The following is a 14180-nucleotide window of genomic DNA, read 5'->3' as shown; positions in this document are numbered from 1 at the left end:
TGTGGGGTTCTGGAGATCGTTCATCCCACAACTTGGACTGATTCTGAGGCCTATATATAATGTCACCAGAAAAAAGACTGAGTTCTCATGGGGTTCAGAGCAGCGGACTGCATTCCTGGCTGCTAAAGAACCTTTTTGCAGCATCTGGGATTAGGACCCGTGAGACAAGGTGTACCATTTCAGCTGGATGTAGTGGAGCAGAATGGTACCATATCTTGGAGTCTATGGCAGCCAAATGAAAAGAAAGGACTGAGAGCAATACCCAGTGGATTTTGGGCCAAACAACTGACAGGGGCACAGAAGAGATACACGCCCCTAGAGAAGTACCTGTTTGGGGCCTACACAGCACTTCAACATGTAGAGACCATTACAGGAAAGGACACAGTCCCCATCCATACTGCATTGCCAATAGCAGGATGGGTGAGAGAAAATGGACTGACCACTAGGGCAGCTGTAGCCCAGAACCAGACACTGATGAAATGGAAGTGGTACCTTCAAGAAAGGGGGGGTATTGCAGCTGGGGATGTTAGAGACATTTCAAAACAGTTGGCAGAGCTTGTTACTTTTACCAGCACCCGGCCAGAAGAAAATCCTGTGCTGCAGTCATCCCCCATTCAAGAGGCTCCACCCTTTGAGTCTCTGTCAGAAGACATGAAGGAGTCAGTGTGGTTCACTGATGGTTCAGCCATAGTCGCCTCATCTGGGCGTAAATGGACAGCAGCAGCCTACAACCCAAGTACAGACACAGTCCTGCAGGAGACTGGAATTGGAGGGTCCAGTCAGTATGCAGAGTTGAAAGCTGTAGTGATGACTCTTAAGGAGGATCCTTCTTCCCATGTCACTATCTACACTGACAGCTGGGCGGTTTTTATAGGACTGACAACTTGGATGCCCACATGGAAGTCCAAAGAATGGATGATTCATGGAAAGGTGGTGTGGGGAGGTAAAGGAAGTCTGGGACTACATCTGGAAGGAAGCTCACTCCAGCACCATAAAAGTGGGGCATGTTGTTGCACATGTGCCCCTAGTCCCAGACTTTGAGAACAACAACAGAGTTGCAGATGAAATCGCCAAAGTGAAGGCAGTTGTGCCAATTGATCCTGTCTTGATGAACTTGGCAAACTGGGCCCACAAGCAATCTGGACATTTGGGGCAGAAAGCAACATATGATTGGGCACAGCAGAGAGGATTTCCTATATCCATGGACATGATAAAGACTGTAATAGGGAACTGTACAGTGTGCGGAGAAGTGCGACAATGGCCATTGCAAAAGTACTTCACCGGGTCGATTAAGAGAGGTGAGAGGCCTGCAGAGATCTGGCAGATTGACTTCATCGGTCCCCTGCCCCGGAGAAACAATGGACTGAGATATTGTTGCACTGCAGTGGACACCTATTCAGGACTTATGCTTGTTCATCCTTGCAAATGTGCAGATCAAGTCGCAACGCTTCAACTGCTCCAGAAACTTTTCGTTGCTTATGGTTGTCCCAAACAAGTCCAAAGTGATAACGGCTCACACTTCACCGGATCAACAGTACAGCAGTGGGCCAAAGATTCTGGAGTGTACTGGTTGTGCCACATCCCATACCATCCACAGGCAGCTGGTTTGATTGAAAGATACAACGGGCTATTGAAGGACCAGATACGCAAACTTAAACCCACACATACCCTAAGGGGGTGGGATTGGGTCCTTACACAGGCAGTCACGTTGTTAAATTCTAGGCCAATAGCCAAAAGCACTCCATATGAGAGGATGGTAGGGGCTGGGGCACAGATTCTACAGCTGGAGTGCAGAGTTCAGTATTTATGTAAGGTTCCTGAAAGAACAGGGCTTAACAGATACCATGTTACTGCTTCCCATGACATAGAAACCAAGAGTGACGTATCTGAAGCCGAAGCCTATCTAGGAATGAGAGGGAATCTGACAGGAAGGTTTGAAGTTATATTTGCATTGGCAGATGAGCTTGAAGACAGTGGCTGGGACTCTGACTGGTTAGTGGATACTTCTCAGCAAGAGTGGAAAGTGAGGCTACATAACATCAAACCTTCCAAAATAAACAGCAGTGATCTTCTGGGAAATATCAGTATATTTCCTCTCCTACCTATTGATATTCTTTGGGAGGGTCAGAAGTGGGTACAGGCAGGGGGCAAAGAGTTAGTCAGATATCCAGGCAAGAAGCCATTTAGAGGAGAGATTGTAGCTGAAGGGCTTGGATCTACTGTTTATGTATTATTAGAAGGGACAGATAATCCGCTTTGTTTTCCACTCCACATGCTGTCTCCGATTTGATCCATAGGAAGACCAGAGAAAAGTGCTTACACAATGGAAAGGACGATGGAAGATCGCAAGATCTGTGAAGAGCAAGGCCTTTGATGTATTACAAGCCTGGACTTGTTTCTAAAGAACTCTAGAATGGACTTTCTAATGAACAATTAGTTCAAGAATGAAACATCTTTTCAATGACAGTAATATGGGAGGTGTTGCATACAAGGAAAATTAATGTTTAGAATGAGTTTTCTTAGTAATGAAGTGATTTTCTGTATGGAGCATGAAAGAAAAAAAAAATCTAGGGCGGAATGTGTTGCGTTTGTTAAAATATGATTTTTTTTATATTAATAAGACATAACATTACACAATAGTGGTCGGTCATAGATTACTGTCAGTTTTTTTGGCTTGAGTAGATTTCTCAAACAAATGGTATGTAGATACCATTGTTGTATTCAAATTGACAGTTTGAATAGGCTATTGTCTCTATAGCTACAGTAAACAAGTAAAATATTTACTTGTTTGAGATTCTTTCAGCTCTCAAACTGAAAGAATGACTGTTAGTCGGTTGCTATGGAAACAAGTTTGTAACCATTAACTTTTGGCAACAAACTTGTACAAATAAAAGGGATGAGTAGAGACTGGGACACACACATCATCATGCTGTAAGATCAGAAACCACTCATGATAGAAGAAAAGTGCATGATTTTCAGAAGAATTGTTGCCAATGGTTATCAGGAACATACAGTAACAGAAGATAAGTAACCTTTAAGTGTATTTGTACTGTTATAGACCATAGGCTGTTCATTTGCTAGGCATTTTGCTTGTTATAAATATCTGTCAGTCTTGTATTGTATTCCTAAGATTGTAATAGTTTTGTATGTACAGCATCTTTGTATAGTAAAAGCACATTTACACACTGCAGAAGTCTCAGCTTCCTTGCTTATACCACAGAGTAACCTTGATAGATAGACGCAAACAAAACAATAAAGTGTATACTTCAAAACCCACGCACAGTGCTATATCCTTTTGATTGTCATATTCATCACGCCTCCCGGTGCTTCAAATAAAAATCTAGAGAAGGTTGTCTCCAGCCACATACTCAACCCCTTAGGAGGTCAACTCAATAAGCCCAACTGACCACCTAAATTAATAAGTAGGTCAAAAAAGCTTAATGGTATTCCAGCCATGGATGATAATGTACACTCCAAATTTCTTCATAGTTTTCGATCTCACCAGCTCCAGTGATGTGCATAAGTGATATAATAGAAGAGACAGAACAGCATAGCATTTAACCGTACTCTTTTTAAAATTCAATAAAAACAACAGGAAAAAATCCACCCAAAAGAAAGTCCTTACCCAACACTACCTAATAATCGCTCAAAAATGAAAGGGTCTCTGCATGCCACACTCGCAGTCCTGTGCGTGCCGATATGTGAAAACGTCACTATGCTTTGACCCCAACCAAAGCAATTCCTCAATAACCGACTTCCTCATAAAATTATATGGAGGGATTATTTTTATGTGAGGTGATGTGGGTTCTTACTCTAACCTTTCAGCACACATCTAGCTGAGGTGATAGCAACCAGAACTAGATTTTGGGTCATAGAGAGAAAGATCTTTTCTAAAGCTTGAAAAGGACCAAATTCGAATTCCTGTGGAGGAAGCGTGGATTCGATTTAGAAGAACCACGTGAAAAACCCCGTTCATTAATGTCTTGGTCAGTGTGAGAAGCCAAAAGTCTCTGGAAAAAAGAGCATGGAAAGAGCAGAGATCTGGTCCTCATATAGTACTAACTCCAGACCCAACCCAAGCTAAAAAGGATCTGTCCTAAAGAGAAACTTTTAATTTGAACAAAGTCTGCCACGTCGGATAACAGACATTGCAGGAATTAGACTATCAAGCCTTGAGTATTGTAGGGATCAAACTCTGCAACTGAGGTGGTGAGAAATCTTTCCTGGGGCAGAAGATTATGATAGTTTGGCAGAGTCCATGATGCATGTGTAAGAAGTCTTAACCGGTCAGCATAACACTGACAAGACCAACTCGAAGAATGGGTCTTTGGAAATCCTGTGAATGGACATGGGCCAACAAAACTGCATTTAAAAATACTCAAGACTCTCATTCAGAAGCAGGAGAGTAGAATGGCTCCTGGACAGAAGCATGTAACTCTAAGACAGGAAAGTCTAAGATATCTCTTAGGTAAGGAATACTCCGGACTAGGAAGTATCCAGGACCAGCCCCAGATATTCCAAGTGATCAGTTGGAATCAGCAATGAAAAGTCAGAGATACATTATCCCCCAGAGTTCTTCCCAACTGTTTCCTCAAGATGATATCATTCAGGTAGCCCACAATCAGAATACCTTGAGAGCGAAATAGAGTCATCACTGGAGCCAGCACCTTGGTGAATACCTGAGGTACAACACACTGGTGTGCTGGAAATAGGAGTATGTGTGAGTAAGCATCCTTTATGTCCACTAAGGCAAGAAAGTCCCCAGGTCCCCCTGATGCAGAGAGGCAAAAATTTATGTAAATGCCTCTTTCTGGAATTCTGGGACACGAATGTAAGCATTTAAGGCTCTGAGGTCCAGAATGGGTCTAATGCCCCCTTTAAGCTCTGGTACGGTAAGCGGGTTGAGACAAATTCCCTGAACACATTCCACAGCAAGAATTGGGGTGGCGACCACTTGTCCCAAGAGTCCAGAAGGCACACGATTGAGCTAGGTGCCAAGGAGTAACCAGATGACTGGAGACAAAAATGTGCGGAAGTGGCAAAGAACAAAACACAGGCCTGTAACACTGGAAAATCAATTAGATGACCAGCACACGATACTTGCATCCAGCAATATTGTTACCCAAAGCTCTAGCAGGTTCATTATTAAAGAAATTAGAAAAAAAGCAAGACCCCTGACCTAAAAAGCCCCAACTCTCATTTGCCCTTAGATAATTGATGCAATATTTGTCATTTACAGGAAGATGATGAAAACTTGAAAGGCATCATTATGAAAACATTTTTTGCGCTAAAATCATTAAGCTCAACTTCAAATCATTATTTAAAAAAAATTAAAAATAAAAAAAAAATTAAAAAGCAACAGACCTTTAACATCAATGCTTGACTCTGCCTTTCATCTTGCGGCACCAGCTGGAAAACAGAGGCAAGAAATATAATACTTTTTTTTGTATGTTAATTATATCACAGCGTTGGACAAGGTCTGACCTTTATAGAGTCTTGGGTTCCTCTGTAATCATCCTGGAGGTAACACTGCAGCAGCTGCACACTCTGCTCCTCATCCAGTCCCTGCATCAGAGTAATAAGACAGATTACTAAATTTTCAGCTAAAAACAAAACTTCTTTTTCACGCCAGAGAGCTGACTCACCAGAAACTTGCTTAAACGTAATCCAAGTTCTTTCAATGCAGGAGCTACATTGCTAGCTTTCACCTTGTCTGCAGAGCTAGTGCTAGAAGATCAACGTCAAATACATTATTCCAAGGAAACTACCAAATGTAAAATAAGAAGCAACAGTGTTTAATTCCCATCTTCAGCCATTGTTTCTTATCCCAATGGGGAAATCAGTTTAAGGCCACAATGTTTTTTTCAAGCGTTTATGAGCTCATATTGCGTTTTTCAGGCGTTTCTATTGAAGTCTATGGGGACAAAAACACTAAATTCTGCCTGAAAAGTAGCTCACTTACTTACTTTGAATGAAAGGCATTTGCTATAAGCGACAGGATGCTCCAGTGTGAAAAAGCGCTATTGAAAACAGTAAGTTTTTTTCTTGTTGAGCGTTTGTGAGCTTCGAGCCACAAAACGTGCAAGTGTGAATGGGGCCTTAAAACTTAAGAGAAGCTCTAACCCTTCCATACCATGTTGTGATAGTACTGTGCCCTGCCACTGTGTGAAAAGGTTCTGGTATCGCCCAGGATTCTCATCCAGGCAGGTTGAGGGGCACCAGGGTGTTTTTCTCACTTGGAGGCAGGGCTGTCTTTAATATTGATTGGACCCTGGGCAAACATTTTCTTGAGTCCCCCTTCATGCAGTTTCACTCTCCACATGCTCTGAGACATACAATAAATAGCAGCTAGACTCAAAATCAGTTTACGGAATCAGATCAGGCCGCGATTGTGATTGGTTGCCAGATGTTACAGTGTATCATTACCATTCGCTGACTGGTTGCTAGAGGTTACAGCACACATTACACCTCACTGGTTAGTTGTTGAGGTTACAGCACATGATTTCTGCTTGTTTACTGGTTGCTAGAGATTACTGTACATCAATACTGCTCACTGATTGGTTGCTAGAGGTTACAGCACATCATCTTTTCACTGCCTGCACACCATGGACTAGGGTGGTGAGGGGACCCATCAATAGACAAAAAAACTCCTAGGGATCCTAGAACTATTTGGATCAGTGGCAGTGCTGGGGTGGGGGGGTGGGGGGGGAGGGGGTGTGATCAATGGCAATGCCGATTTTTTTTACCTACTACCAATATAAAGAGGAGTTTCAACACTGACCACCAATGTAATAGGGGTTTACACTGACCACTAATGTAAGGGGGACCTTCACACTGGCCACTAGTGTGAATGAAAGGATTGTACACCGAGCCCCAATGTAATGAGAAGATTTACACTGACCACCAATGTGTCGGGAACACATGCAAAATTGCTTTTCTGACATCACAGAAACGTGCTGCCCTTTAGCAGATACACAGCAGTGCCATTACATGTTAATGACACCCTCACGCATCTGCTGAGGTGCTGTGGAACCGCGTGATTTTGAAAAAGCATTAGGGACTATCTTCCGCATTTCTAGAGCATAGAGCAGCCCACTGAAATGAATGGGCTGCCCTACACACGACCTACATCTTTATACCCTGTCAGTACACCTTTGCATCCTAAAACCCCTACTATGGAATACATATGAATGCTGCCTTTATTTACATATCAATGCCACCGTTCTAGGGCTATTTAAATATGAAGGCCGGATACTGACATGTAAACACGGAGTCTTCGTCTGTACACAATAGGGCAGAACTGGGCAGCATTAGTAGTAGCACTTTACACTGACTGAGATATCAGGACACAGAACTAAAACTTGAAGGGACAAGGGAATTTTAACTGGGATAGTTGGCAAGTATTAGGCAGCTGCTTTGGGCCCCAGAACATTGATGGGGCCCAGGGCAGCTGCCCCTTTTGCCCTGCCTTAAAGACGGCACTGCTTGGAGGAAAGTTTTTTGTTTTTGCAGACTCCTCATTGGTTGGTAAAACCTGGTTTTGAGACCTGCAGCCCAAAGATTTTGTAGTGATCGGGGTGGGATGAAATCTCCAATCCTGGGTCCTGGTCTTGAGGACCACCAGCACACTAATGGAGCAAGTGTGTGCTGTTGTTTTTTGTTTTTTGTTTTTTGTTTTTTTTTTAGAGACCGGACTATGGTTCTGGGCTCTACCCTGGCAGACAGAGGAGGTCCCTGTCCAGGAGTACAGATGGGAGCCAGAGCAAGGGGCTGTCAAATGCACGGATCAAGCTTTTGAGTGATACTGTGTCATGGTCTGTCGGACCAGACTAAAGGCCAGGAGGCTTAATGTGGTTTGTTTTTTGAATGAAAGATAAATTCTGTCATCCCACAGTGACCGCCGTTTTTGGGGCTGTGGCCATCGGGGGGACACCGTTCACACATGGTGGACGTGCCCTAGACCAATTTGTTTTTGGTCCCGTGTTTTTGGCCTTATATTCACTTTCCTATTTCACCTCCCCATACAAAAATTCCTCGCCTATTTCCTACCAGCGGAAGCAGAGAGGGAGCCCTGGGATGAGAGCAGGGAGGGGGCCCTGGGATTCAAGCAGGGAGGGAAGCTTGGGTTAAGAATAGAGAGGGGGGGGCTTGGGATGAGAAAGGGGGGGCTGGAATAAGCACAAATGTGGTAGGTGTCATTTCTTTGGTTTGAGGGAGAGGGGGACAAGAGGATATGTGCTGGGGGGGGGGCTTTTTGAGGGAAGAGGGGGGGGGTCGGAATATAATTTTCATCTCCCCTCTAAAAGCACCCCCCAGCACATATCCTCTTGCCCCCCTTCTCCCATCACTTCTCCGTGCATGTGTCCTTGCTACCTGCTCCCCCCCCCCCATGTTACTGTGCCCCCCTCATGTATCCATAAACTATGCACAGATCTTGAACTATGGACAGATAGATCAGCGCGGCTCTTGCAGTCAGTGTAATGTCTCTCCTTCCCAGCTCCACCTCCTCCTGTCTGTGTACATCGGAGCCCTGGAGGAGGATCCTCAGTGAACTCTGTGTGGTGTGTAGGCTCATGGGCGATCGTCGCGTGAGGAAGCCTGGGCACCTCGCAAGAGATGCAGGGAAGGTGTCCTGAGTGCCTGACACTTACGCACCCCCCAGTTACCGGAGCTTAGGGCTGGAAGTGCACGAGTGCCCTAAAAGGCAGTCTGCCCCAGCCCACGGCACACCTGCAAATCTCTCGTGGCACACTACTGTGCTGCGGCACACAGTTTGAGAATCACTGCCCTAGAGGGTACCGTGCTGTTGAGTGAACCTCCACAGGACCCCTTGGCCTCCAGGGCTTTATTAAAAAGGCCTATCTTCTGTTAATATATCAGTTCTGGTTTTCATACTGCTGCATTTTGTCTACTTTTGTAAGCTAACATTTATTACTAATGTCAATGCTAGCCCCTGCATGTGCAGAATGATAGTATGTTAAGCACTTGTTAAACTGAATAAAAATTATTGAAACAGAAAGATAAATCCTGAAAAGCCCTACGAGGGGAAACGCATTGATTTTGTTTTTCTTAACTTTCTAAAAGGAAGAAGTCAGCAAGTAGCTATGTCCTTAATGTGCTACCATTTGAAGTGAGTTCTCACAATATCCAAAATGAAATGATGAGTTTTGGCTGGAGTTGGGCTTCTAAAAAGAAACCAACAAAAAAAAAAAAAATATTTACTAAAATAATGTATATAAATAAAACCAGTAAAAATATATGCTGAAATTACAGCATGGGGCAATGTCAGGACCTGGAGAATCTAAAGCATCGGCCAGACAAAAGATATCATTTTGAAGGAAACCTACACTGAGGGGAGTTATGGCGGTTGCCATTGAAGACCTGACCATGAAACACTAGTACTAAGAGGCAATGACACAAAAAGAGGGCAATTATCAAGGGACTTTTCAAAGTGCTACGTGACAACATAATTTTTTATAAAATCGTTATTTTTATTCAAATACAATTCCATTAAAATTCATGGCTAAGTTAAGACCCATTCTTAAAATACTCCACAGTCCTACGAAATTTGATATATATTCCTATTTCAAACAAAAATTACACAATGAAGACTTTACTCCTGCACGAGAAACCCTCCCCACCACCCTCCACTATCTATCACACAAGATACCACTTTAACTTGAATTACATTAAAACAGTCTGGGGAAAAGTGGGTGACGCTCTACTCTCAGGACTTTTTACAGATTACGATATCCGCTTCTTCAGGAGATGTGGTGAATGTGACTAAAAATTATGTCAATATCACAGAATAACAGTTATTTACAACAGTACAAACACATGTTATTCAATATATAAAACACTCAACAAAAGTGCAGTTCCCACAGGTAAAATGCCCACATTTCTAGACCAGATAGTTGGAAGAAAAAAATGCAAGAACTCAAGGGGATTTCAACAGCCCAAGCTGAGCAATTACTAATCACGTCTTCACAGTTATATGATAAATATTACATAGCAACACTGCTGCATGGTGCCCAATATACTGTGAATCTCTTTATCTTATTCATAACATTTCCAATCCGTGACTGCGAGGCTCTCTTTCCTAAACATATCATCTGGTGCTGCTAGTTACCCTGCAACTTCCAAGATGCACATATACACAAGAGCTCATACAGAATGGGCCATCACAGCCAATAACATTATGAATTGTTGCTGTATCTCAGGGTTTGTTTATGACCTTACCCAAGACAACTCTATTAATTATGGGGAATCTATATCTTGTACTTGTATCCTCCTTATATTATCGGGGCAACACCCAGTTTTAAAGTGGTTTTAAAGTCTCAAGGTTTTTCACCTTCATACATGCTATGCATGAAGGTGAAAAACCTTCTGTGATGCAGCTGCCCCCAGAGCCCCCCTTTTTCTTACCTGAATCCGATCGTTCCAGCGCTGGGCACAAGCCCAGCAGCTCCAGCCACTGTCTCTGTCCTCACTGGATAGATTGATAGCAGCAGGAGCCATTGGCTCTCGCCACTGTCAATCAAATCCAGTGAGACGGGAGCAGGGGGGCAGGGCTGAGTCCTGCTGTCTGTGTTAATAGACGCAGCAGTAGGGCTTGTGAGCATGCCCGCACGGGTGCACCAGGGAATGCGGGTCTCCGTGGGGGCACCTGATGAAGGAGAGGAGCCAGGAGCGCCGTGGGGTAACCCCAGAAAAGGAGGACAGGGGCTGCTCTGTGCAAAAGTTGTAAAGGGATTGTAAAGTCTCAAGTTATTTCAACTTCATGCATGCATCACCCCAGTACCGTTGTTTACAGCAGACGGCTGGCTTTATTGTAGTAAAAACCGATGCGGCTCAGCAGCCGCTCGGCTGTTATTACATACAACGGGAGGGGACGTCCCCCCTCTCCCGCTGCGCGCCTGGGCTCTCCCATCCCATCGGGAGGCCCGAGCAATCAGCCGGCACATCTGCCAGCTGGCCGAAGACCTGAACAAAGCTGATGCTTCGTTCGGGTCTCGGATCTAGTAATCCGGAAGCAATGTCATGACATAACTTCCCGGATAACTGGCATCTTAAAAGACGCCAGTTTTAAAAGATAGAGTAATAAAAAATGCAAATCTTGACGTTTTGAATACTTTGAAGTGAAAAGGAGGGGTTTGGGTAAAAAGGAGAGGTTTGGGTTTCTAGACCCCAGATCTCTCCATAAAGAGTACCTGTCACTGCCTATTACTGTCACAAGGGATGTTTACATTCCTTGTGACAGCAATAACAGTGATTAAAAACATAAAAATGACAGAGTAAAAAAAAAAAAAAAATTAATTGTACAAAATATCGGCTATCGGCAGGAGACGTAGCCGAAATATCGGTATCGTATCAGCACCGAAAAAACGCTATTGGTCGATCCCTACTATGCATGAAGGTGAAAAACCTTCTGTGATGCAGCTGCCCCCAGAGCCCCCCTTTTTCTTACCTGAACCCGATCATTCCAGCGCTGAGCACAAGCACAGCAGCTCCAACTGCTGTCTCCGTCCTCGTTGGATGGATTGATAGCAGCAGGAGCCATTGGCTCCCGCTGCTGTAAATCAAATCCAGTGACATGGGAGCAGGTGGGCCAGGCTGAGTCCTGCTGTCTGTGTCAATAGATGCAGCAGCAGGGCTCATGAGCATGCCCACACGGGTGCCCTCCAGGGAATGCGGGTCTCTGTGGGGGCACCTGATGAAGGAGAGGAGCCAGGAGTTCTGCGGGGGGACCCCATAAAAGGGGTCCCCCTTTTAAAACCCTTGCACAGAGCAGGTAAGTATAACATGTTTGTTATTAAAAAACAACCTTTACAACCAATTTAAACTGCTTCCCTACCCCTGTCCGCTGCATCTGATCATACTCCCAATCCTTTCATTTTCCCCTCCTTCATCTCCTACTATTTCCTATCATAACCTAATCTTTCCCCCTCTTAATCTTAGAAAATAAAAAAGGGAGGGGGTGGGGCTCTTAGTATTCAGAACTATGGTGGTCAAATACTGGAAGATACTGTACCCTTATGTGTACAGTTCCCCTCCTTATGTACACTGGATCTTGAATTATCCCACCTATGTCTTTCACATCGAAATGTAAGACCCTGCCCTAGTACCTATCCTAAGGCATATATCATTCCTCAGGCAAGTGTACTATGAATTCCTAAATGTAATATTCCAACAGTCCCCCCTATAGGGCAGCAAATCCCTTCATCACTCCCAGACTGCAGGTCGGGAGTAAAGAATCCTCCACTGTCCACCAAACTGCTTAGTGTAATTTTGTGACTCAAGCCAAAAGTTGTACCTTGTGTGATAAACGGTAAGCAAAGATATGAAGCGGTCTGTGGGGGGTATTCATATGCAGAGTATAGCCTAGTACACACGGGCCAAATGTCAGCCGATTCAATAGAAATTAGCCGTGTGTGTGGCAGCTGGTCCGTTCGGCCGGCTTCTGTCAAAGGGGCATGACCAAATCAGGCCATGACGGCTGACCGGAGTTTTCTGGCGGCGGGGGGGGGCACGTCACCCCTGTCAGAACACAATAGCACAGAAGGGGAGATTGATGTACTAACATCGAAATTTTAGTACAGGGGCTCCTCCTGCTGGGTTGAATGAAAAAAAAATAGTAGTGTGTACTAGGCTTTAATTGTTTCGATTTTGTTTCAAACTGGGATATACACCAAATTTCATGAAACTATGGAATTATCGAAGAACTGGCCAACAATCTCTCCGTTTCTTATCCCTGAAAAAACAAAGAGATCTTTAGTAAAAATCAGCACACAAACGCTGGCTAGGCACACATTGAACCCTTTGATCGCCTTAGATGTTAACACCTTCCCAGTCAGTGTCATTAGTACAGTGAATAGTACGATGACCACTGTATTATTGTCACTGGTGGTTAGTCAGTCCCCCCCTCAGAGTGTCAGATTGCCCACTGCACTATCACAGCCCCATTATAAAATCGATGAACACCACCATTAGTAGTATAAAAAAAAAAATATATATATATATTTTTTTTTTTTTTTAACCAAAGACATGTAGCAGAATACATTTTTGCTAAAATGTATGAAGAAGTTAGATTTATTTTTTATGGAATATGTTTTATAGCAAAAGGTAAAAAAAACACAGAGGTGATCAAACACCAAAAGAAAGCTCTATTTGTGTGCAAAAAAATTATATAAATTTTGTTTGGGTACAGTGTAGCATGGCCGCGCAAATACTTGTTAAAGAAGCGCAGTGCTGAATAGCAAAAAACGGCCTGGTAAAAAGGGGGTAAAACCTTCTGGAGTGAAGGTACCAGTAGTTAAACCGGTCTGAACCTCTGAAAAAAAAAAAAAAAAAAAAAAAAAAAAAATCACACAACTTATAAAACATGGGAAACAAGAATCATTGTTAATTTGATAAAATTTGACAAATTTCCCTGCAATTATTCCAGAAAAACAAAACATGATAAATTCATATATTTTTTTTTTTTTTTTTTTTTTATGGATTGTCTTTTTTCTAGAACGTTCTTTTAGCACACCCATTTGGCTGTCTCATGGCAACCAAAAAAAAATACTATGCATGCGCGTTTCTTCTACCAGGGAGTATTTTGACATCTTCCACCGTTTATTTTGTAAAGTATAATTTTGTTGTTATAGCAAGTCACTAGTGTCTATAAAACAACTGATTGTGCGATCTTTATTTCTGAGGTAACTGACGACGACTCTTAAGGTCTCATGCACACTGGGCATTTTTAACACAGCTGTTAATGGCGCCTGCCGTTTTTTTCTCCTCCTCTAAATGCACATGCATGTTAGCTTAGGTGTCCATGCACACATAGGTGTCTAGAGGCAGGAAAAAAAAAAAAAAAAACACTGCCAGCGCATCCAGGAGCAGCGTTTTGGCAGAGAAAATCCCTAATTCACCTTTACGCATCTAAAGGCCTGTTAATGCTAGACGCATTTAGCGCTTGAGAGTTAATTCATTTCAATGGCCAGAAGAAATTATTATTATGGCCAATGAAATGAATTTAAGTAGAACTATGGGCAAAAGGATTTTATTTGCATAGAGTAAGATTTTGTTATATGCAGTCAGTTTATTTTTTTACGCCATCTCTGTCCCACTGCGGAGTTTTCCCTTCATGTCCTGTCCCATAGTTAAACAGGAAGTGAGAGGAAATGCCTGCAAAT

General features: G+C 43.3%; 1 protein-coding gene across 5 annotated transcripts in view; it reads right to left on the bottom strand.

Moving 5' to 3' along the window:
- NUP188 (nucleoporin 188) overlaps window positions 1-14180 on the bottom strand; it is a 136730-nt gene that overhangs the window by 105041 nt on the left and 17509 nt on the right. For 4 of the 5 annotated variants that reach the window (XM_073600108.1, XM_073600111.1, XM_073600109.1 and 1 more), the window contains exons 4-6: window positions 5646-5727; window positions 5485-5565; window positions 5365-5409 (exon numbers count right to left, since the gene is read on the bottom strand). In XM_073600108.1, the coding sequence (XP_073456209.1) occupies window positions 5365-5409; window positions 5485-5565; window positions 5646-5727 (208 nt within the window). The remainder of the gene's footprint in view (window positions 1-5364; window positions 5410-5484; window positions 5566-5645; window positions 5728-14180) is intronic. The other variant, XM_073600112.1, reaches the window with a different exon arrangement.

The sequence above is a fragment of the Aquarana catesbeiana genome, linkage group LG09 (genome assembly GCF_042186555.1).
Source record: "Aquarana catesbeiana isolate 2022-GZ linkage group LG09, ASM4218655v1, whole genome shotgun sequence".
Taxonomy (NCBI): domain Eukaryota; kingdom Metazoa; phylum Chordata; class Amphibia; order Anura; family Ranidae; genus Aquarana; species Aquarana catesbeiana.
This window is presented reverse-complemented; position numbering and strand designations above follow the sequence as displayed.